The sequence below is a fragment of the Oryzias latipes genome, chromosome 18 (assembly GCF_002234675.1).
Source record: "Oryzias latipes chromosome 18, ASM223467v1".
Taxonomy (NCBI): domain Eukaryota; kingdom Metazoa; phylum Chordata; class Actinopteri; order Beloniformes; family Adrianichthyidae; genus Oryzias; species Oryzias latipes.
This window is the reverse complement of record NC_019876.2, coordinates 21,927,365-21,952,758: the sequence shown is the minus strand read 5'-3', so window position 1 is coordinate 21,952,758 and position 25,394 is coordinate 21,927,365. Positions and strand designations below refer to the sequence as shown.

At 42.5% G+C, this 25,394-nt stretch overlaps 2 protein-coding genes and 2 non-coding genes across 4 annotated transcripts in view; all 4 read left to right on the top strand.

Moving 5' to 3' along the window:
• Positions 1–5,343: 5,343 nt before the first annotated feature.
• rps4x (ribosomal protein S4, X-linked) lies at positions 5,344–9,193 on the top strand. Its single transcript, XM_011487669.3, has 7 exons — positions 5,344–5,397; positions 5,877–5,954; positions 6,033–6,213; positions 7,894–7,991; positions 8,340–8,511; positions 8,586–8,743; positions 9,040–9,193. The coding sequence occupies exons 1-7, from the start codon at positions 5,395–5,397 to the stop codon at positions 9,139–9,141; spliced, it is 792 nt and encodes a 263-aa protein (XP_011485971.1). The 5' UTR covers positions 5,344–5,394; the 3' UTR covers positions 9,142–9,193.
• On the top strand, positions 6,273–6,348 carry LOC111946362. Its single transcript, XR_002872042.1, has one exon. It is a non-coding gene; the product is annotated as a small nucleolar RNA SNORD61 (small nucleolar RNA).
• LOC111946361 lies at positions 8,798–8,868 on the top strand. The gene has a single exon (XR_002872041.1). It is a non-coding gene; the product is annotated as a small nucleolar RNA SNORD61 (small nucleolar RNA).
• A 6,354-nt stretch (positions 9,194–15,547) lies between the features above and the next one.
• nhsl2 (NHS like 2) overlaps positions 15,548–25,394 on the top strand; it is an 81,424-nt gene continuing 71,577 nt past the window's right edge. The window contains exon 1 of the mRNA XM_011487666.3: positions 15,548–15,980. Within this exon, the coding sequence (XP_011485968.1) occupies positions 15,722–15,980 (259 nt within the window). The 5' untranslated portion in view covers positions 15,548–15,721. The remainder of the gene's footprint in view (positions 15,981–25,394) is intronic.

Genomic DNA, 25,394 nt, shown 5'->3' with positions numbered 1-25,394 from the left:
CTCGCATTCTGTAGTTGATATCTGGAGGAGGAAACATGTAAATGTTGGACAGACTTTATGGATCAAACCTGATGGTAGCACACGTTCCAGAAATGATCTTTAATCTGGTTAAATTTTGATCATGTGTTTCTCTTGCTGATCGTTGTCTTCTTCATATTTTACCCCTATGAGGCTGAGATGAAATGTTTGGGTACTGTCCTTTTGTAGCGGCTGCGGGCTTATGAGCCGCTAGAGAGGCTGCGACAGGTCCTGTTTGCGACGCGCTCCACAAAAACTATGACCATGAAATCCACTTTTCTTGTGTGTCGTGATTTATTCCACTTCATTATTGCATCAGATGACACATGTGGTACGATCCTTTTGAAGTATTGTACATAATCAAGTGTAAAAGCGATCAACAAAAAATACTGGGCCCTGTGCACCCTCTCTGTGTCAAACCAACAAACCAAACTAACACAGGTGACAGGTGCGCCTAAATGAGATCTTAACTAGTCACGTGACCAAAAAAGGGAATTATATACAAACATGATAATGGCGCCTACACACCAGCCCCTAATTATTTGGCAAATAGACAAATAATTACACACACAAAAGAAACCTTAAATCAGCATAAACAATACAAATTCATTCAGTTCTTTTTTTTCACATTTTTTTTTTGTTTGTTAGTCAATTGGCCTCCAAGAGCCGTATCTGTCTTTCAAAAGATCACAAGTCCTTAAATCCATGAAATCTTCACTTCTTCATGAAGCTATTCCTTTTTGTTTTCAGCCTCCAGCAGTAAAACCATCTTTGTAATTGGTCGTTCCAAGCAGCTGGTCTTTGTCTTGACTCGAACTTGACGTACTAATCCTCTTCTGTCTGGGAAAGTCTGTAGTACTTTTCCCAGAACCCATTAATTTCTGGGTGCTAAGAGATCTGCCTTGAAAAGTTGCAGCACAGTCAAAAACAACCTTCAACTTTTTCTTAACTGGGTGGTAAACCCCATGATGTGGGATATACCACATTTTCCCATCAGAACGCTTCAGCTCTGGTACCTGTTCAGCGTAACCTTTGGTGGTATAGAAAACACAGTCTCTTTGGAGTCTTTTCTTTAAATGAACTACACGCTGCAGAGCTAAATCTTTGTTGTTAGGCATGCAGACGTTTTTGTTTCGCAGTGGTAAACCAATCTGATAGTGTCCATTTATGATGTTTACTGAATTTGAAACTGTCTCCATAAATTGTTGGTCTTCTTGTGACAATCCAGACTGTTCATCCATACTGCATTCAGGAAAATCAATTTGGAATTGCTTTTGCCAAAGTTCATCCATCTGTACAACAGACACTCTGTTTACTGACAGTTCTGGTTGTCGTTGATCCATTGTATTTCCACAGTTACTTCCCAGCGGTCCATTTATTGTCCAACCGAGCATTGTTCTTATAGCAAAAGGTCCATCATGTTCACTTTGGATCACTTGCAGTGGTTCCAAAGCTTTGGGAACATTGACGCCTATTAGAAGTTCAATCTCTTCATTTATTTGTGGTAAGTAAATGTCCTTTAGATAAGGCCAATTTTGCACATCCTTTTGCAGCGGTATATTACATTTCTGCACTGCAATGCTTGGTTGTGTGTATGTTTTAGGAATAGCAACAAAATCATTTCCTTGAATGGCTGCTACCTCTAGTCCATTGACAACATGACGGTCCACAATTTTCTCTTGACCCATTGTCCTGAGAAGAATGTGTGTTTTCCGTCCTTCCACATTGAGTCTGTGCATTAAACTGTCGGTACAGAACACCGCAGTACTTCCTTGATCCAAAAAAGCATATGTTGTGACAATCTTGCTTCCTTTGTTGAGTTTCACTTGAACTGGAACTATTGGTAATTTGCAGTCTTGATCACCAGCCCCAGTAAGACCATTGGACACCAAAGTTCTCATTTGCTGAACCTCTGGTTTCTTTTCAGTTTCTGTAACGTCTTGAGTCTCCTCTTTCCTATGTGAAGTAATGTGAAGCAGAGTTGGATGTTTAAAGCCACATTTAGCACACGAGATGCGCCTTTTGCAATCTTTACTGATGTGTCCAATACACAGACAGCCAAAGCAAACACCCTTTTCTCTCAAGAAGCCAATCTTCTCCTTTCTGGATTTCTTTTCCAACTGTTCACATGAATCCAAAGTATGTTCTTTTCCACAAAAGAGACATTTCTTTCTCAACGTTTGGGTAAATTTCTTTTCCTGGGTTTCAGCTTTTAATATTTTATTCACTGGTGTAACTGTTGTAGCAAAACTGCTTTCTTTCCTTCCAAAACGGATATGTGACTCTGGTTTGGTCAAACTCCTAGTTGCAGGTGGAACATCCTGTATGTTTCCAAACACTGGATCCGTTAAGACTCTTACTTGTTTTTCTATGAACTCTGTGATGTCATATATCTTGCACCTTTGTCCAGTTCTTTCCTGTAGTTCACAAGCTACTGTCCTCCATTTGTCTCTAAACTTGTAGGGAAGTTTTTTGATAACACTGAGCATGTTAGCAGGCACATTAAGATCATGCAGGTAATGCAAATCCTCCATAACATTGCAACAGCTTCTGAGAAAAAGACTATATTCTTGAAGAGCCTTAGCATCTTCTGTTTTAATTGAAGGCCATGAAAGAACCTTGTCCATGTAAGCTGCTGCCACCTTGTGTTCATTTCCAAACCTTTGGTATACTGTTCCAAGAAATAAAGTCGATCACTGTTATCATCAGTCCTTTTCTCTACGTTGTTCTCAAATGCTCTCATGAACATGTGGTACTGTAGTAGATCTCCGTCAAACACAGGTACATCTCGCTTCGGCAAAGATGAAACACATTGCTGATCCATCAGAAGCATTGTTATTTCATTTTGATTTCTCATTATGTCCAACATTGATTGTTGATTGTCCATCACAGTGTTTGTGTTTCTGGTGTCTTGGATGTGGAAACTTGGATGGACTGAGGGAACTGTTTCTTTTCCATGTCTTTGGTCTTTAATCATTGTAGTTTCAGCCCCCACAGCTTTCTCTTTAGGCTTTGTCCCTGTAGCCTGGTGATCCTGTTGAGCTGTTTGATGTGAAAATGGTACAAATGAGTCAGCTTTCCAATCCAGAGATTTTTGTCTTGTTGTTTGTCTGTCCAAATAGGAGTTCATTCCATCTGATGCTTTAGAAAGCCTTTGACTTGCAATACTTTGTGATTTCAGCACTTTCAGTTTGGCCTTGTGTGCACAGATTTCCTCTTCCAATTTAAGTTGTTCTTTTCTTTGACGAAGTCGTTCTTCCTCCTCTTCCAGTTGATGTCTTTGTTTTAAAACCTCTTGTTTTGCCATTAAAGCAGCCAGATCTGCTTCTGTTTTAATGCATGATGAAGTTGTAGAGGACGTTATTGACTTTCCAGAATGTGATCTTGTTGATTTTTGCTCCACATTTGACACACTGTCACTGGGTTTTATGTCATCATTTTCCTCCATTTCTTGATTCGTGATTTGATGTATGTTTATGTTTGAGAGCAAATTATATGTTGCAGCAGAAACATCCTTTTGTTCCTTAACGTCACCAAGCCATTGTGTCACACCTCCTAAGAAAGCATTGCTGTGATCCCGAATATTAGAAAACCACTCATCTTGACTATTTTGTTCATCCTGTGGCAAAAGAGGGAGTAACGTTGCATGTGATTCACCAGCGTTTGCGCACAGTTCTGTCAAGTCCACCATGAGAGACTGAACATGTTCAGCATTCTTTTCGTTTGTCATAAGTTTCTTTATTTCTGGAATAAGGCCCTTTATTTTATTCACAGCAAATTTGCGTTCCTTTTGAAGCCTTTCAATTTTATTACTGAGAGCTTTCACAGTCAGTTTAATTTGTCTTTTTTCATTCGTTTCCGTCGCAGAGCACTCATTCTCTGGTTCACTCATTCTCCCTTCGTCACTTGCGTGGTGTTGCGCAATACTTTCATTCATTCGACTCCGTTGTTTGAGCAGCTTTACAGATTCTGCAATGACTTGCTCAGCGCAACATTCGTGCGGGGATTGCCATACAATCTTGACTTAGTTAAACATACACCGTTTGATTCTTCATTTTCACCAGATAGCGGTTCAGAGTTTCACTAAGCTGGATTCCTGACCGAGCGCCCGTCGCTTCCGGGTGCTTACCTCCGCTTGTTGGATGACACTGACAGAGGCGCTTTGATTGCAATCCATCCCGCTGTCGCGCTGTCTTTGTGGCGTCCGGAGTTGTTGCGCTGTGTGGAGTGTCCTTTTCTTTCTGTCGTTGTCTTTTTATATTTTTTTGTTGACAAAGTTGTAGCGGCTGCGGGCTTATGAGCCGCTAGAGAGGCTGCGACAGGTCCTGTTTGCGACGCGCTCCACAAAAACTATGACCATGAAATCCACTTTTCTTGTGTGTCGTGATTTATTCCACTTCATTATTGCATCAGATGACACATGTGGTACGATCCTTTTGAAGTATTGTACTTAATCAAGTGTAAAAGCGATCAACAAAAAATACTGGGCCCTGTGCACCCTCTCTGTGTCAAACCAACAAACCAAACTAACACAGGTGACAGGTGCGCCTAAATGAGATCTTAACTAGTCACGTGACCAAAAAAGGGAATTATATACAAACATGATAATGGCGCCTACACACCTTTTTTATGGATCAAACAAACAAACTCTCAAATAAACCATTTAGAGAGCAGAGTTAAAGAAAGGAATTCTAAAGCGAATGGGTGGCAACAAAACCTACAAACCAATTGAGGAAAATTCATTATATTCAGAGAATGAAAATTTAATACAGAAAGAAAGCAGGGTAAAAGACTGCAACGTTGGTGGGGTAAAGTGTTAAAAACTAATTGACTGAAATAGCATTCAAACTAAAGCGGGTAAAGTCACATATTAAGGTTTTTGTTGTTCCTTTTGGTTTTTGTTCTAAAAAATATCGATTAACTTTGATTTTTGTTAGGATGTGATCGCCATATAGCCATGCCTTCTATCATCAAGTTTCACTTTTATAAGCAGATTTTATTCAGTCTTGTATTCTTTTTCTTGAGGCTTTTGCCACATGCTCGTCTGTATAGAATAGAAAAGAATAGAATAGAATAAAAAGAACCATTAATTGTCATTAGACATGGTATAGCAAAATTCAGAAACATTTCTCTTTAAAGTGGCAGTCAATACAGAAAAATAAATGGAGCAAAAAGCAGATTTAGAAAAGCGCAAGAATCAATCAAGTTAACTTGGAGTTCAATAAAGTAGCAGCTTAAGATTGGTGGCTTTCTTTCCTTTTTTAGACGAGTGATAAATGTTTCAGGATTTCATGATTTTGTCCACCGCTGTCTTCCGTAGAGATTTTAGAAAACGGGTTTCCGGAAGTGGGCGGTCCTTTCTGCGCAGACTCCAACATGGTGAGTGGATTCTCTTCTCCTTCTGACCGCGAAATTATCTGTAAACATCGCTTTAAATCATTAGGGTTTTTCACATTAACTTGTTTCTACGTGAAGTTCATAATGCAGATAAGTACAACAGATGGAAATTAATAATATAAAACATATAAAAATTGTTAAACTTAAATATCTGTCCAGTCAGGTATGTGGAGCTAAGCTAGGCCGAGGCTAATCCTTGTTAGCATGTGTTTAGACCGCGCGGGGTAGATTTAACTGGTTGCCGGGAGATTTTCTGGCAACTACCGGGATCTTCTGCAGCTGTCACTATGACAAGGTCTTCAGATTGCGTCTTAAAGATTTCTGACTTTAATTATAGTTTAGAGATCACCGGCTCCCGGGCCAGGGTTATACCCGGTAGGTTCCTGGTTCGCGCTAGGCTAAACTCGCTGATGCTGTGAGTACAAGAAGCGGGTCTAACTGGATCAATGCCCCCTTTTTAGGCTCGAGGACCGAAGAAGCACCTCAAGCGCGTGGCAGCGCCGAAACACTGGATGCTGGATAAGCTGACAGGAGTGTTCGTGAGTACTCCGTGGCTCTGCTTGATCTACAGTAGTACGTTTACGGCCATCCCGGTTAACGGTCTGCTGTGTCACCAGGCCCCCCGTCCCTCCACTGGCCCCCATAAGCTGAGGGAGTGCCTGCCCCTCATCATTTTCCTGAGGAACCGCCTGAAGTACGCCCTGACGGGGGATGAGGTGAAGAAGATCTGCATGCAGAGGTTCATCAAGATTGATGGCAAAGTTCGCACAGATGTCACCTACCCTGCTGGGTTCATGGGTGAGTGAGTCCCAGAGGTTCTAAGGCTAACTTCTGCTAAGATGTCCTGGTTACCTGCAGCCATGATGAACTTGTGTGTTTGATCAGTGATGAACTGAAACAACACAACTCATTCCTCTAAGAAGTTCTGAGCTCTAACCACACCACCTCTTTACTAACAGATGTAAACGTCATTTAAGATCTGTTTTGTCTATCATGTTGGGTCTAGGACAGCTTTCAAAAATCAAAAAGTTTAAAAAAGTTTTGTCTGCTTAAAATATGGCCGTGCTTCAGGTTCAGTGCAGGCCGTTGTCAGGTTTTTTGGAGAAACAGACTTAAGTTTGGTGTTTAAAAGCGCTACAGTGGGTTTTTATTAGGGATGTCCCGATCATCGGGGAATCAGGCCAGATCGCGAAGTTTCAAACTCAATCAAGGTCTTGTGTTGCACCCTCATTATTTTAATTGGGGCTGTATTTGGCAAGATTGATATTACAAATAAATACTAGAAGTCTGCATATCGTACACGGATCACAGCGTTTTATGGCCCTAAAGTGCAGCAGAAAATGGCACTAGTTTAAGCAGGAGGTGAAGAAAAACAATAAAATTCTGGATTTCAAGGCTAAAAAAAACTTTGAAAAGACATTTTTAAACTGACAAGTCTTGGTTTGTATTAATGCAAAAACATTGATCTAGTAAGACATTTAAAATAAAAAAGGATTTATATAATTCTTTTTAACAAGAATTAAAGGAAGACCTGGCTCCTAAGTGACCATCTACATAACACAAGCTTCAGGAAAGAGTCATAAAAAATCTATCTCTCAAAACTACTAAATGGTGACATTGATATAAGCTGGTCGTGAATATTCATTATATTCATGCTACAAAAGTAATTTTGAATTTATTTTTAAGATATGAATCACATATTATCAAAAATGTCAATGGTTAAATATTTTTTTCTAGTTGATTATTGCACTTTTTAATTGTTTGAACTGTTTCCCAGAATTGCCATGCAAATTTGTTAAATGTCAAATAAGGGTGAATAAAAGTATACATTTTAAATATGTATATTAATGTAAGTGTAACGCACTCAGGCATGAAACTGCTTCTACAGTCACCTTTGCCCTGCATTAGGTCACACTGAGGGTCTTCTGAGGCTGGAGGTACTTATTTCCTAAGTCAGGTATTCCTTCTGTTAATGAAATGGCCTGACTGAACTAAATGCTTTCTGACAAATGTTTTTCATGTTGAGTTTAGTGTTTTTTTGTTTTATGACCAGAAATCTGCAGATGGCTCTGTTCAGGCTATTGTGCTGTGGACCAAAACTTGTACAGGTTTTCTCCACACGATGATGGCTAAACTGCTCTCAGGTCCATCTTCCTACAGTAGAAGCCGATTGTTTTTGGCGGTGAAGTTTCAATAACCCTAAGTTCACACAGCAACGCACGATCTAGCAACCGCTTCCAAAGAACTGTCTTGATAAATGCATTTCAGGCTTCTGTATTCAAAATTCTTGCATTCACGTGTTGCTGTTGAACCATTTGCAAGTTAAACAATGTCGAACTTAGAGTTTGTGACCCAGGTCAGATTGAAAACAATGTTTGTGTCCCTTCAGCCTGCTGGGTGGAGACAGTGTAGTTGATTCTGCTGCTGGTGTTTGTGAAAGCTAGACTAATGAAGACTTTTCTGATTGTGTTCACACAGATGTCATCAGCATTGAGAAGACCGGGGAGCACTTCCGCCTGATCTATGACGTGAAGGGCCGCTTTACCGTCCACCGCATCACTGGTGAGGAGGCTAAGGTGAGGCTAAAGCTCCTTCTTAAAGATGTCTCAAATGTCTGTGAAGGTACAACCAAAGCAAACCTGTCCTTCTGTCATCAGCAAATAGGATGGGAGGGAGGGAGGGGTTATATCTGTTTGAATGTACTGGTGAAATGCAGAGCTGTTGTGTTCTGTAAGTCTGCATCCCTATTTCTGAACGTTCTCTGTGGGGTCAGGTCGTCCTGGTCTTAGTTCAGTTCTCTGTGCACCTGTAGATTTAGAGCATGGGTTCATGTAACCTTGACAGGAAGTCCACTTTACCTGTAGCTGTGTATTCATGTGGAAGAATTGAAATGGCACTCAAATGCTACTCACTTCACTCTGCAGTACAAGCTGTGCAAGGTCAGGAAGATCATCATCGGCACCAAGGGAATCCCCCACCTGGTGACCCACGATGCCCGCACCATCCGCTACCCCGACCCCCTCATTAAGGTCAACGACACGGTCCGCATTGACCTGGAAACCGGCAAGATCACAGACTTTATCAAGTTTGACACCGGTGAGTTCAGCTGAAGGTTGAGGGGGTGCTCCAGGGTTTAGCCCTCTGGCTGACTTTAAGCCTCCTCCTTCCAGGTAACCTGTGCATGGTGACTGGTGGCGCCAACTTGGGGCGTATCGGTGTGATCACAAACAGGGAGCGTCACCCCGGCTCTTTTGATGTGGTCCACGTCAAGGACAGCACCGGAAACAGCTTCGCCACCAGGCTCTCCAACATCTTTGTTATTGGCAAGGTGAGTGTGCACGTGACAGCGCACGTGTGACTGAGGAGTGCAGCAACGTTTGGAGCTGTGATGATCTTTATGGTTTTGATGAAGGATGAAATAAACAAACCGTTCCTCTAAGAAGTTCTGAGCTCTTTGTCCTGAAAATGCAAACTTTCTCCTCAGGGGGGCGCTCTTTGTCACACATTAGAAACGTTCTCTGTAGATGCACATGTACTTCAGACTAACAGCAGACAGTCCGTGGTAGGGCACAGAACACAGTGGGTGTCCAGGTGTTAATCTGGAGCATTTTTTCCTGTGTCCAGGGCAACAAGCCGTGGGTGTCCCTGCCCAGAGGAAAGGGCATCCGTCTGACCATTGCAGAAGAGAGGGACAAGAGGCTGGCGGCCAAACAGGGCAGCAGCTAAAGTGTGGGCGGAGCCTGAGCAGTTCTTTCCAAATAAACATATTTACTAAACATTTTTTTTGTGGTTTGTTACCCTGAAAACTTTCAGAAGAACTTTACAACAATCACAAAAGCTGACCTCTGCTGTTCTTCAAGCCAGAACCCATCTGGTTCTGAAGGCTTCAACCCCGTGCATCATTCTGTGGACCCATGTCAGCTTCAAGAAGACTGGAGATAACCAGAGATCACAAAAACTAGACTGACCTGAGCCTGACTTCCAAAAAGGATGATCAAATTATCAGAATTAAAATAACTAATTTATGAATCAGACAGGATAAGATGGTCACTATGAATCAAAAATTCACTATAGCAACAAGTTAAACTCCCATGCTGATCATCTTTTGATCTATTAAGGTGTTCTTTTAATATGCAGATTTTAGCCAAGCCTGTCGCTTTCTAGGACCGGTTCTGCAGGGTGGCAGTACATCAGAAATTCACCTCAGTTGTGGATGGGACCATTGGTTTGGTGCAGCAACACTAATAACTCTTCTTAGTTGCTGAGAGCTCTGATTACATTTATTCTTCTGCTAGCTTACAGTCCCTCACGGCCCCAACCTAACATGAGGGGTGCAGCAAAAATGGAGTAACATCAGAGATATCCAGTAAAGTTTAGATCCAGATCCCACCTCAGATGAGGAAAACAAAGGCGCTCATGGATGTGGTCGTCTGCAAGTGGATCATCAGAATGGAGCAGAGCAAGGAACGTGTGGCCCACCCACCGTTTTTACAACAAAACAACCACAATCTTTTTCAAACGACATTTTTTCAGATGCTCTTTACTCACAATGAAGTAATTCTATATATTCAATTTAAACTTCATATATGTCCGCCTTCACCAGAAAAATGTCACAAGAACATGTTAAAAACACCAGTTTCTTCATCAGAGTGGACATTTAAAGTCTTAGTTGAGATCTACCACCTCCAGCTCTCCCTGACCTACTTGCTGCTGATTACCTGGATCAGCAACGGACACCATTTAAAATCTACCACTTCTAATTAGAATATTTTTTTCTACACTAGCTTGCCATTGATGCTAGTTACGAGACGAGCAATAATAATCCCTGGGACTAGTTTACGTTTGTATCTGGAAGTAAAGGTGCATTTTACTCGAACCAATAGCTACATTTCCCCCTTTTTTTCTCAGCCAATTACAAACATACATTTGTTTTTTTTTAATTCATGGATGTTATTCTTTCTACTGTACATTCTAGACCGTTTTCTCCCCCCGTTCTTCACCTGGACCAATGCTTTGTCATGGACTGGTCCTTAACCACCATCAGCATTTAGGCTCTAGGCTTTATTCCTCTATGGTCTGACTTTATCCCACCAGCATGCAAGACCTCAGAGCCTATCTGCCAAAGACTATGGATGTATGGTATGCACGTCTTTTTTATCACTGACAAAGCTTTCTTTATTTTCAATTTTTTAGATCTCTTATTATTGAAGTGAATTCAAACCCACGGTTAGTCATAGGGTGGACACTCTGGCAGTTGGCCATGGCTAAAGAAGCTGGTGGTTTTGGTGAAAATGAGGACTGGGTCGGGTTCTGTTTACCTGGTTGTTTGTTTTGTTCTTTACCAGCTACCATCCTTTTTTTAACCTCACCCTTCCTTTTCTGTCTGCTCCCCCTCCCTTCTCCCTCCTGTTACCCCCCCCCCCGCCCCCCCAAAAAAGCAGCCCTGTGAGTCCCCCATATATATTTATGATTTTTCTGTATCTTGTGCCTCCCCCTCCTCCCCATGTCTCTGTGTCCTGACTTTAGTGTCCGACCATATGGTGGCTGCTGGGACACCGGCTGCTGAAGCTGCACAGACCTGGCATGGAAAATCTACCTCAGTGGGGGTCTGTGTGTTTACGTGTGTGTGTGTATGTGTGTGTGTGCGCATGTGTGCACTGAACAGTCTTTGCACGCTTGATGTTCGGACTGCACCTGCGCATGTTCACGAATGATAATTACCTGAATCTGTTTGTGCCCCAAACTAAACCATTTATTTTATATCAGATACACAAATACAGTGTGCGCATGATTGTGCACGAGCGTGCACAAGCATGCGCGAGCGTGCACAAGCGTGTTTTCTCCAGGTGTTCTGGACTCACGCTGCAGCAGGAAGTGTTTGGGGAAAATCCTGCAAACCTCAGTGGTGTCTCAGTGACTGGCTCACATCAGAACACACTTGCGCAGTGAACAAACTAAACACCATCTCTGCCCCCCCCCCCCCCCCATCCAAGATGAAGCATCCTGGGGCCCAGTTCCTCATAGCAGTTTTAAAGCCGTTCAGAAGGACATGACAAGGACATAGGCGCTTCAATCATTTAAGCGTTCCCGCAGTTTCAGAGGAAGTAGAAGCCTCTGAAGGTCCAACAGGTGAGTTCCAACCCTCAGCTACCAAAGAACAGGTGTGAAGGACCAGAAACCTTTCTCCATGGGGAGGTTCTCGTGGTTTGGAGGGATCCATCAGTTCATCTTTGTTTCAGCCTTTCTCTGAGAACATGAATGCTGAAGTAAATCATCCATCCATCCATCCATCCATCCATCCATCCATCCTTTCTGTGGATGTTACCAGACTTTTGTTCTTTTAGAAAACATGAGAGCGAGGACGAGGAGAAGACGGTTACGGAGGTTAGCTGTGTGTGTGGGCGTGCGCCTCATGCGTGTGCAAGAGTAAAGAAAGTGGGCGGGGATGCTGAAACAATGAGCTCAGTCATCTGGGGAGTCGTGGAGGAGGAAGAGGAGGAGGCGTGGGTGAGGACAGATGTTTCCAATCAGTCGGACTTTTGGCTGACAGCTAAGAGGAAGATGGACTTATGAGGACTGCTTTACTGTGCTGGTTAACTGACCTAGCAAAAATCTAAAGAACTAACTAGTTAGTGAAGCCTGCTGATGTCTGCTGGGATGCTGAGGAGTTCCAGATGATGCTGTGGAGACACCTCCTCCTGCCTCTTCCTCCTCCTCCCTCAAGTTTCTCCTGTTGACATTTGCAATTGTGTCAATAAAAAACGGTTTATGTTGAAATTCTTTTCTCGCTCCGTCTGTGGCCCCTCCCCCAAAGACCATATGAACAAAAACATGTAGGTAGGCCAAGTTCATGTCTGGGAGGGGTTCCTTCGGGAGGCCTGGGGGGCGCTCTAAAGACCAGATGTGGTTGTTTTGGGGGGTGGGGGATGAAGCCAGGGTAGGAGCATGACTTTCCTCTGAAAAAGAGGGAGGAAGCCCATGAAGAAAATGATGAAGAACGAAGCAGGGACAACTGATGAAACTCTGCACGCTGGCGACATAACATGGATGTTGTGCACACCAATGACCCTTCCAATGCACTGAGTGTGATAATGACACTCTCTGCAGAGCAGAAATCAAAGAGATGCTTGTTTTCTGCTGACATTCCACCTTTCAAGGCATTTTGATGTTTTTATAAGATGTTCTCGCGGCATTTTTCTCCCGATGGATGACATATTTAAATAAAATTAAGCTTAAAATTGCATTTCTGAATGGTTCTTTATTCAAATTGTTGGGAATCAGGAGCTTGTTGCTTGAAGCTATAACGTAAGCTCCCTGCTCCAAGTAGATCCACGTATGTCCTCATTTTCCTTGTCTGAACTGGCATCTGGATTCAAACTGTAGCTCCAATTTGGTTGCACCGGTAATGTTAGTTTGGGGGTGTGGGGGGCTGTAAGCTAGCGGGAGAGCGTGTAAACAGCATCATGGAGGGGTGGGGTTGCTGTGCCCCAGCAGTCTCACCCACAAATCAGAGGTGAATTTCTGATACTGCTGCTCTGCGGAAACCATGTTCTGGAAAATGACTGTTTTTTTGTTTTTTTTACTTAGGCTAAAAACGGCATAAATATGATTAAAAGATCACTAGGAAGACTTTTACAACAGATCAAAAGATGATTAGAGTGAGACTTAACGTGTCTGAAGGTCAAATATTTGCATTTGAGGAGAAATGGATTGTTTTGATCAGAAAGTGTCAGGAGAACAAGGTATGTGTGAGACAAAGACACCTTCAGCGTGGTGTTAATCTGCTGCTGTGCTTTCGCTATTACTTTAAGTCGGTTAATGCTGGTTAACCAAACACTGTAAATTCAGTTGCATGAAGAAAAACAGGGGTTTAATGTGGAGCTTATGATTTCTGTGGGGTGGGGAACCCCGCCCCGGCTGCTCTGCACCCACCAAAAGTCAAAGCATGCTTACAAAAACTATTGATGAGGTTAAAGATTATAGGAAGACATTTATTCTTAGTCTAATTCAAGTTAAATCTTGAATGTCATATACTTTCAAGTGCCTTTCTACCTTGATCAAGGCCCAACCTGCTTTGCCGTTGTGGTCCAGTTAGCTCACACACAGTCACACAGTGATGGCGACTCTACTGCCATGCATGGCACCTGTAACCAACGTGGGGTTCAGTATCTTGCCGAAGGACACCTCAACACACGGGTGTGCAAAGAAAGAATTGAACCTTTGTCTTCCAAACAGAGGTTGATCTCTCTACGTCTGCAGCATAGCTGCCTTAATCTTAGCTTGAATGACAATTGATTCAAGTCTGGTCCATGTTTAATCATACCTTGATCCCAATTTAAACATATTTTAATCTGAGTTTGATTTTAGTCTCTTTCTATTCTTAGTTTAATTCAAATTTAATCTTAGTCTTAGCCAAGTTAAATGTAAGTTTGAATCAAGTATCCTTTTAAATTTGATCGCAGTTTGACTTCAGTTTGATCCAAATGTGTGATGCAAGTTTGATTGAGGTGGTCGTCTTGGGTTCCAGAGGCCCGTGGGCGCCCTGTGTCTGCAGTCCTGCACACACCAGAAAACAGGATGTAAGGAAGTTGTTTCTAAATGGTAAAATAGCTATAATGCATGTATTCAATAAACAGTACAGACCAAAAGTTTGGATACACCTTCTCATTCAAAGAGTTTTCTTTATTTTCATGACTATGAAAATTGTAGTCACACTGAATGTATCAAAACGGTGAATTAACACGTGTGTATGTGTGTGTGTGTGTGTGTGTGTGTGTGTGTGTGTGTGTGTGGGTGTGCAAAGCAGTAATCAAATCATAAGGTGGCTACTATGAAGAACCTACAAAAAGACATATTTTCAGTTTATTTTATGTATATATATATATATATATATATATATATATATATATATATATATATATATACATACATACATACATACATATAAACATACATGCAGATAATGTGGAATGGATGGATATATATATATATCAATACAGTTAAGGAGATTATGATAGCTAAATAATATTTCTTTCACTTTCTAAACAACCATTAATTTTGCCCCAAATCCTTCTTGAACTGGGTAGAATGTGGTTTACTGCATCCCTGCTGTATGCCGTAGCTGTAGACATGATTTAGCAACAGCTCCTCTGCTTTATTTGAAGCCGAGCGGCACACTGGAGTTAATGTTCTGTATGTTCTGAGTCTTAAAATCTGCAGTTTTATGTCTCAGCTACAGACATGTTGCAGTTATTAGGATCAAAACAGATATTTCTTAATTGTTTTGGAGCAAAGTGCTGCTCACCCTGGTCTGAAAACCGCTTTATACAATCTAACACAACTCAAATGTGTTGTTGGATTTGGTCACAGCGTAAGGAACCAGAGGAGCTCCTTCTCTTTATCAGCCTGAGTTCCCATCAGCTTTATCACATGCAGGTGATGGTAAAGGCAGCCCTCACACATCTGCATGACTGATCCCCTCCCTGATACAGAGAGAACAGGGGGAAAGGGGGTGGGGGACAGGTATTAAGAGAAATCAGTTTATTATTCCAGGTTTAAGTTGGCTTATGTCCTTTAAATGTGCTTGGATGAACGCATCTTTGATAGTAACCTAAATGTGTGTGCATGTGTGAGTGTGCGCACCCACGGGTGAATGTATGTGTGGGAGGGGCATTAAAATAACTTAAAATGGAAAAAACACCATAAATAATACAAATATAAAAATCATTGGTTTGAATAAGTTGCTCAACAGCAAAAATATATAAATAAAGTCCATGGCAACCAGCATGCACGCGCGCAAGAAAGCCCACTCCCCTCTCCCCCGCGCAGAAGAAACAGACTGTTGCGCCGCGTGAAGGCGCTCCCCGTTAGATGCGCGTGCGTGTCTTCGCAGTAAAAGCATGGTTGTCAAAACTGTTCTGAAAATGGCAGTTACTCTAAAATATGGAGAGATTTGTGCGTGGGCGCACGCACGCACGTTTATCCAAGAGGTCAGTTATAACAGGCTTGGTCACGCGCACAGGGAGACACACCTGAACAGGTGAGTTAAAATGGTTTGGGAAGCAGCTTTGATTTTGAAAGTCCGGCCGGGCGCGCGCTGCCGTGCACGCGCATTGCTCTAAAGAGCGTCCGCGGTGAGAAAACGCTCCTAACGCACAGGCGCTCCGAGCTGCTCCCCCCGCAGCTGACCTCCCACTCTTGGACCTTTCTTTTGTGCGTGTGCGCGCTACCGGATGAGCGGAGCCACCGGAATATAACTTCATTACCTCTTTGTGTGCGTGTGCGCACGCGCTTGGGATGAGAAAACATGCCCTTCTGCAAACGCACAGTTCTCCCCAAATATCTGGCGCGGCGGGGGGCTCTGTTCGCGGACCTGACGGACGTATGCGGCTTCTCTCTGGGCTCCGTGCTGCGGCAGCTCTCGGACTTGTCCCGGCTCTGCGTCAGCCTCCTGGAGGAGCTGGAGGGGGAGCTGCGCTCCGTGTGCCGCCGCTGCGGCGCGCTGGAGGCGCGGCTGTCCGGACTGCAGAGGCGGACGGCGGAGATGATCAGCGGACCCTTCCCAGGTAAAGAGGGCGCGCGGGGTGGAGGGGTGGGGGTCACCTGCGAGCTGCAGGCGGGGCAAAAAGGGGCAGTTCATGGTGGTTGTGGTGAGGTTGTGTGTGTGAGCAACACTAGAAAAGTGCTAAAAGTTTGTGGAGCATGCGCATTGCGCAGATGAGTACGGACAGTGACATTATCACGCACGCGCTCCTTAATTAGGGCAGCGCGCAGTCTGGAATGCGTGTGCGTGTTTTTGTCCCAAATGGAGCTCAGACACAAACGCACGCTTGTTGTTTTGCTTCTGTTCACGTGCACGCCTTTCCTCATGTGAAGAGAGTCACGTGATTGTCCTGAAGAATCCGCCTAGTCCTTAAACAGACGCTGGGGCAGAGCAGACACACGGGTCACGTGCGTGTCCATCTGAGGAGGGGCAAATGTTTTAGATCCACTCTGTCTTTGCCTGCGCACGCGCGGTCTTTGTTCAGACTCACCTCTGTAAGTCAGGTCAGCATGATCAGAGTGCATGGTGATGGAGGGGCGTCCTCTATTTGATTCAATCAAACAAAAAAGATTTATTTAAGAAAAGTAATACTTTGCTGACATAAATATGAAGAACAGCTGGAAAAAATGTGTCTGGAACATAAACCCTGCACACCTGTGCACAGGTGTGCAGGTGTGTTATTGTGAGGCCTTTGAACAGCTACTCCTCTTCATCTTATACTTCTAGCAGTGTCGCTGTGTTTTCATTTTATTCTCCAAGCTGAATTTACCCTCTAAATTAAAGGTGAACTTTCTGTGTGTTATTTGGGGTGGGGTGTGGGGTGTGTGTATCTTCTTTCTCATGTAACCGGATTACTTAAATGCCATGCGGTAATGGATCTGGGTTAGTGGACCAGGAAACCTGGTGTCTGTGGTGATTCGATTTCCCAAAAACCACATGATCAGGACAAATGTGCTGACTCGGCTTTGAATCTGCCTCCCACAGTCCCAAAACATTCTTCATAGGTTGTGTGATGATTCTAAATTGCCCTTAGGTGTGCATGTTGGTAGACCATGCAACAAACTGATGATCTTTTCAGGGTGTACCCTGCTTTTACCCAATAGAAGCTGGGATAGGCTCCAGCAACCTCCATGACCCTGAAAAGGGATTCAGTGGGTTCTGAAGATGATGGATGAATAAAAGAAGGAAACCCGATTTCCGGCATGCAACTATACCTGGTTGCTGCCTCCTCCAGAAATCTGCATCATTCCTTTACGACTCAGGGAAGAAAACTTTCATACATCACTTCCCTCTTTTTTTTTGACAGTTACTGATCAACAACTCTGCTTCTTCGGCTTAGGATTCTGTTACAATTGATCCTTTATTTGGTAATGGCAAAGCAAAAGTTTTTAATGCATGATGTGAACTAGAAGCAGCATCTTTAGACTGAACAGCAGAGGTTTTTTGTGTCCAGAGCTAGCCTGGTTCCCTCCCTGCTGTTGTTGAGCAACAACAGTAAACAATAAAAATAAAAAATACCCTCAAAGGTTCCAGCCTCCACTTGTAAACAATCCTATGCATTCAGATAATAATCCTGCAGTATGGAAATACAATGATGACAAATGACAGCACTCGTTTGAAGTAAAACTCATGAATGGTACCACCTTAACTGCTTTATGCCTGCATTTATTTCATATTATATTAACAATATTCTTCAATGTTTTCTTTTTGTATGAGGGGATGCTAAATGAAGTGGAGTCTTGTAAGTAACCCAACAAGCTGTACTTCGCTCATTTGATCAGCTGACCCTGATCATGATGGTCGGCTTAAAGGGTTAATAACACGAACAAAAAATGAAAATGTAGTATTACAATAATATATGACTCATCATTCATAACTTCAACATCTTCTGTGGAAATGTAGAATTGATTTCATTAGACTCAGACAGTTTTAATTCCCAAACTGAATCTATAAAACATTTTTTTATTTTGCTGCTTTGTAAATAACACTGGAACAGCTGTTGAAGATGTTGTCAATATTATTATTATTTTAAACATTTTTTAATAAAAGATTAACTTACGTGAGAACATTGCATTCACATGAAGAAGAGCCTGGCTGTTTTCTGTTTGTTTTATTCAAAGTATATTGATCCTGATTTTGATGGTGATGTATATTTAAAGTATTATCATTATATTTAATGAATCTGAACATATGTGGCTTGCACGGTGCCCCGTGGTTAGCCCCACAGCAAGAAGGCACCGGTTCGGGTCCCGGCTGGGGGACCTCAACCAGAACATCAATGGGGGACCTTTCTGTGTTGAGTTTGCATGTTCTCCCCGTTAATGTGTGGGTTTTCTGCGGGGTCTCCGGCTTCCTCCCACCGTCCAAAAACATGCTTTATCGGTTGATTAGTTACTCTAGTCTAAATTGTCTCTAGGTGTGAGATTGTACCTTTCAGGGACAAAGTGGGATTAGAATATGAATGAATGTGACATATGTGTTAACTGTATGCATTACTGCAAAAACACCTATCTATATCTACACTGTCAAGAATTCGGCTTCATCTTTCGTTCATCTTCTAATCCGTTTTATCTCTTTCGGCTGCCGGGGCCTGTCCCAGCCACTTGCAGGCAAAGGTCGGGGGCACCATGGACAGGTCACCAGTCTGTCACAGGGACACAATCACACAGAGAAACAAATTAACATATGAAGCATGTTTCTGGACGGTGAAAGAAAGCCAGATGCACGGGGAGAACATGCAAACTCCACACAGAAAGGTCCCCCAATGGTCTTCTGTTTCAGGACTTAAACCAGGGGCCTTCTTGCTGTGAGGCAAGAGCACTAAGCACTGCGCCACCGTGCAGCCTTCATCATCTTTCATCTTCTTTCACCTTTGTTAATTCTTCTTTCTTTTTTTCTTTCTTTCTTCTTTCTTTTCTAATCAACATATGACTTAATATCTCAAATGGGTTTAATACATCTGTGTTTGTCCTTTTTTATTGTATTATGCCATAATAATGGTTGAAATAAAACAATCAATTGAATCAAACTGATTCATAATTTTTAGCCAAAATGTAAATAAAACCAGCAGTTGTGGTTGTGAAGAATAACAGTGATGCATTGGAGGAAGCGGTGGCAGCAGCGTCCAGGGACTTTGTTTCAGCAGCTGCTGCAGATGTTCTTGAAGCGGCTCAGCAGGCGCAGCTTCTGCACATAACCTTGCAGTTATGCAGTGCGCCTCCTAGAGGGGGGTGCATAGTATGGGCAGGTATGGCTGGTTTTTCTACCTTTCAGGACAAAATCTGTGGAAATAATATTTTGGCAGCAGAGAACCCAGAATTCACTTGAGGAACACACAATAATTTCCTTTGTTATCATGGTGACGACAAGTGTCTACCTGGAGCTGAAAGCTTTATTTAAATTACAATATCAGTGGATTGGAAAGAAGATTTGTGGTGAAACCAATACAACAATATGAAGATGTGTTTTTCAGTCTTGGATTTTGATTGGATGTGAAAAATACACAAATAAGTCCTCATAGATCTCACCTCTGTTCGGTCTTTGTGGATCCTCCGTCCTCTCTGCTGTCTCGAGCACATGTGAGCCTCCTGCATGCATCAGAGCCCCACTGTTGTCTCACTGTATTCAGACCACAGACAGAAATAAGCCGGGCGATGACCTCTGATGCCACCCGCAGGATTCTGAAAAGAGGCGGGCACACTGACCAAAGTTTACTCCGCCCACTACAGAAATGGGAGACTGGATGAGACAAAGTAAAGTGAGAGTTTTGTGGAGTCCACCCACCTGCCAATCCATATATGTGTAAATCTGAGCTTTGTTTCAGGTTTTTTGTCATTTCTCACAGTGGAATGTTCCATGAGAAAGTCACAGGTAACAAAACCGTAAATGTTAACGTGTGGTACAGGTAAAAATGCTCTCCTCACTCATTTGGGAGGCTCATGCCTGTGTTATTGTGCATCAGATTGGACCTCTGTAGGGTTCTGCTTTGAGGAACCAGGTTTGAGTTCTTGAGATGTGGGTGTGCAGAAGCACACAGCATTTCCACACATCCTGTGAGGAGCTGGCCTCCCCCATGAAAGCAGAGCTGCCAGACGACCGCAGAACTGACACGTTTGCTGGAGCTCACAGCATCCATTTGGACTCCGCCCACTTTTCTATGAAGAAGCGAGCCAGGACCTGACTGAGGAACACATAGCTTTACTTTTGTTGCCAGTATTTGTGTACCGACCATAAATGTGAATTTAATCTTATCCAGTATTATCTAATTAACATCACATAAATGGAATCTAATCCAGGACATTTTCTTCTCAAGAATGTTCCTCGTATGATTAGAAAACTTGAGGAGAGAATGTGAAAGAGGCCAGCTCCTCCCTTTTCCCCCCTTCTTTCTCAGCTCCCATGGGTAGATATGAACCTCATGACTCGGGCCCCTCCCTGCAGGCCCCTCTGTCTCCGGCTGCTCTTCTATCATGGTCCTAGTCGTGGGTTTGCTTCAGTCAGACAGGAAAAGCTGATCCTGCGCAGCTCCGTCCTTCTTTTGTGTGGAAAAACCTTCTCCCAGTCTGTGTTTCTCTCCTCATGGCTGTCAGAGTCTGTGCATCTTTTCAATATCCAAGCGTTCTGTTTCTCTGGACTTCACCCACCGCCGCCGTTCTCGTCCCACAGATGATGATTCAGAGGGCGGGAGCAGAAACCTACACCAACACTCTGCTGTTTTCTCTTAGTGATCATTTTCCTGTTTTTATGGAATTCCATTTGTGAGATTTGACAGAGGCAGAGTTCCATTGTGTTGACTCATAATCCCCCCCCCCCCCCCCCCACCACCACCACCACCGTCCTATGTTGTGGGTTTTTTGCAGATGACCCAGTGATGAAGAAACCCTCCCCTCTTTAAACATGCAACTCTCAGAGAGAGCACAGCTGGCTGCAGTAACCTGTAGTAATCTGATGCCTTGACACTAATGATACTATTAGGAAAGAATACATTTTATGGCGGACCAAACTGTGATACTTGTAGAGAATCCTTTCTCCAGCTGTCAGTGGGCTGGTAAAGGTAATGATCCGCTGTAGCGAGCCCCACATAACCTATTTAGCAATGCTTGAACTTAATTTAAACTGCAAACACCCAAATGTTTACATTTTTGTAGTGGAACTCTGCTGGACTGTCTCCTCCTGGACCACCGTTTGAAGTCTGTTATTCGAAACGCGAGTGAGACGTGTTCTACATTAAACTTTTTATTCCAAAAATGAAAATTACACAAACACTGTCAGAAAACTGTGTCGCTTCCACCTTTCTCAGGCTTCTAACATTACAGTCTTGCAAACAGCATCTCTGTGACGTAACGTTATTTAATTGGAAGCTCAAACAGGGATTATTTAACTTAATAACTATTAAATGGAAACAGTGAATTTGGCTTCAACAATTTTGTTTCTTTGTGTGTTTGTTATGCTTGTGAAAAGGGTCAAGAGTTTTTAAGACAATGCGTGATGTCTTTGAGGAATATTCCTTTTAAAAAAGGACTGGTATTAAATTTATGGAATCAACATCAGAAATGTTGTAAAGACACATCCATGTTGTGGAACACAAAGTTGTTCTGAAGTTTTCAAAAACACAAATTGAAAAAAAATTACAGGAGGCCACAGTTTCAAATCAATCCAGGTATTTAAAGTGATCCCCAACAATTTTAAAATTCAAGCTTTATTTATTTGTTTAGTGTTTTTCTAAAATACTCATAAAAAGTAAAACTTGTTCATAAACAAGCATATTAACCTTTGTGCTATCCTAGGCACTTTAATGTTGGGAGTTGGGTCATCTAGACCCACTAGACCAGGGGTGTCAAACTCATTTTGGTTCGGGGGCCACATTCAACCCGTCTGATCTCAAGTGGGCCGGACCATTAGTGTGAAAGCAAAATAACAGCTTGTTTTAGTTTTTTTACTCAGTTGGAAAAAATGCCTCAACCAACATAGTAGCCTAATCACTTGGGGCCAATGGATCTCAAATAAAAGTAATTTACATTTAAAAAAAGTTGGTCTATTCAATTTTATACAGACTAAATATTTTACATCTGACACTGAAGCAATCCAGAAACTTTTATTTATGGTAAGTCTCTTAGTGGTGCTGAATGTTATATTCTTTGAGCACTGCGACCTGTTGATGACATACAAGCATTCGGGTTTTGCATTCAGCTTTGTGAAAGAAAAAAAAACTCTGTCCATTTTTCCTGGAAAGCTCAGCACTCCACTTCACTTTTTGACAACATTTTGGTCATTAGGGTGTTGCTACTGATCATCCTTATAGCAAGATAACAGTGGTGAGGCTCATAGGGAACCAAAGTGCATCCTATCCAGACGCAGAGCTGTTACGTTTCGCTTTTGGTACGTACAGAGATATGATGTTTCACCTGTTTTGCTTTTCTTTTGCTCCGCCTAGTGGCGGAAATAAGCATTTTGGTCATTTCTTTAAAAAATCATAACTCGCCACAGGAATGGACAAGAAACTTGCTTTCTTTTTTAAACATTCTTATGATTTTTACTGTTCATGTGTGGGCCGGATTAAACCACCTGGCGAGCCTGATATGGTCCGCGGGCCGTATGTTTGACACCCCTGCACTAGACAGTGCGCTGAACCTTTTTTCTTCAATGATTTGTGATCCTCACTGGTGTCCATGGATTACATGAAATCTTTCCACCTTTATACACCTTTGTTATGGAAGGGATAACACGTCAAAGTAAAGGTGGGGTCATAGGAAAGCACAAGGGTTTAAAAAAAAACAAAGAAACCCCCCCCCTCCCCCAAACACTCCCTCCATCCCTTACATAAAGAGTGGCTCAGTACCGCTGTGCAGACCTGAATTATGTGGATCCATCCATTCCAGGGCCCAGTCTCGGGGTCATCACCGCAGGGCCCAGACACAGAGCAGCGCAGGGCCCCCTCTACAGTTATTAGACCACAAAGTGGTACCTCAGTTGCTCCAATGAGAACAAGCACTTCAGCAACAGCCCCCCCCCAGAATAATGGATCCCTATGAGGAAGCACTGGAGTTCAAAAACCATTAAAAAGGGTTAAGACATAGTCTTCAGTCATGTAAATATAATATTAATAACAAAATGAGCATATTAATCATCTTTATAAATAATTAACATTAACTATAAAAGTTTGAAATAGAAAAAATTAAGAGAAAAAAAGTGAAATTAGATAATTAAACAAGTCATAAATGAGTCAGATTAAAAACGTGGGTCTAGAGCCTCTTCTGAAGTTTAAGTAATAGCCAAAGCTAGGACTACATCCTGTTAAATGGTGTTTCTAACATGTTCTTGTAGCATTTTTTATGATGGAGGACATGTGTTAAATAATTTAAGCGTAAAACTGCATTTCGGAGTATTTCTTTATTCAGCTGATTCAAAAATGCAGTTTGAAAAAGCTCTCAGTTTTGACGCAGCCGCTGAAAGGGGCGGGCCAAAGTCTCCCTGCTCCGCTCCATTCTGATGCATCCACTTGTAGACAAATAGATCCATGTACGTCTTTGTGTTCCTCGTCTGAGCTGGAATCTGGATCAAAACTATACGTCTCTGATGCTGCTCACCATTTTTGTTGCATCGCTAACGTCAGGTTGGGGTTATGAGGGGCTGTAAACTAGCGGGAAAGCGTTGGAGGCTTGATCCATACTAACAGTCCCGTCCACAACTCAGAGGGCAATTTTTATGAACTCCTGCTGCTCTGCAGAAACTGTCTTTTAATTTAGGCTAAAATTGCATAACTATAACTAAAAGACCACTGCAAACAGTTTTACGACAGATTGGAGTGTGACAATAAGTACTTCTCCTATGATTTTGCAGCTTTTAACCAAAATCAAAATACCTGTGTCGTTTTCTTGGACATAGTTTCTGCAGAGCGTTAGGAGCTCATCAGAAAATCCCCTCTGAGTTGTGTGTGGGACCCGATGCTGAGAGCTTGGAGCAGGGGGCTTGTGATCCGCCCAGTGTATTTTCTACATCACAAATCATTTTTTCTTCTGCTCCTGATTCACAATGATTATAATAACCTAAAGTTTCTTTATGTACTGTATGTCCTCTATCATGGAAAAAATACCACAAGAACATGTTAAAAACACCAAAACCCCCATTTTCCTCAGAGTGGGTCTTTACGAAGTTCGTATTTGGAAACATTTGGATTGTAATGTCTTGATCTTTGATCATGTTTTTAAACTTTTGCCACGGTTTTTTTTTGGCCATTGTGTTCAGTTCATAGGGACGGTACCCAGACCGGAGATTAAACAGAATCCCATTGCAGTAGTAAGGGCTGTTTAAAGGTTCTGTCTAGCTCTATGGGGGAGCTCTGTTATCCATCATATGTGGATGTATTTCAGGCGCCCTTTGCATGCAGGTAAAACATTTGCCATCGTGAGTCTGCCTTATCTCCATTTCTAATCAGATGACTTTTTCTTAGAATAATTCCTCCAACCTGGAAGTTTACTCAAATTAAAGTACTGTTACAGTCATACCACTTCTGTAAACGTATTCCTTTTGTAAAGGGTGTCTTGGGAAAGTACTGCTCCTCAAAAATTTAAATTAAACAAAACTTGTCCTGTCAAAGTACCACTACAGGTACAACTCTACAATTCTTGATGTGCTCCTGTAAAATTACTGCTGCCCTTGACAAGAACTAGTCCTGCAAATATATTCCTATGGAGAGAAAATAGACTCTCTGGATTTGTGTGTGCTTAATTCTTAATTTGTACTTCTCTTGTAAAAAGTATTACTGTAAAAAGGATTGCCCTCATTAGAGTACTGCACCTTTTATCTGCTTTAACACTTGATCTTCCACAGCGTTTCAGTGTGTCTTTCCTTGTCTGTTTGGTGATCATGAGCTTGCTCTGTTCGGACCAATCACAGTGCAGCTAGGTGACTAAACCAACATCCGTTTGGATCATTTCCTCCCATCATGCTTCAGGAGCGCCTAAGGCCCTAAAGCTCTGGATGAGGAACTTTTCCTAAAGTTATAAGAGCGAAGAAAATGTATCTGAGAGCCGCATTAAAACCAGCAGGAAGTCCCTGGGAGTCGACAGCATCTGTTGAGAGTTTAGCTCACGTCGGGCGTGGTAACTCCACGTGAAGCACACACAGGCTTTACAGACACAGAAAGCTCTGGCAGCAACTAGAGGTTAGGGTCAGAATCTTAGAAAAAATAATGGTGGGGCTGCAATGAGGTGTTAGATCTGTTGCCTTGCTGGTTCCTTGTTCACATCTTGGCTTGGTGCTTTTGCTGGATTTTCATCCTCTGCCACAGAGATTTTCAAATTTATGATCACCATGGAAACAATAATGACTCAACTGTGAGCTGTACCTGAAGCATGTTCTTAGAAAATATTCCATTATTTCAGCCGCAGGAGCACGATTATCACTAAATCAAGCATCATGACGTAAACCAGCTGAC

Excerpts from the sequence above, each read along its gene's own strand:
- rps4x (XM_011487669.3), top strand. Across the intron at positions 7,992-8,339 it reads TCACTGGTGAGGAGGCTAAG|TACAAGCTGTGCAAGGTCAG; the intron begins GTGAGGCTAAAG and ends TTCACTCTGCAG. Across the intron at positions 8,512-8,585 it reads CTTTATCAAGTTTGACACCG|GTAACCTGTGCATGGTGACT; the intron begins GTGAGTTCAGCT and ends TCCTCCTTCCAG.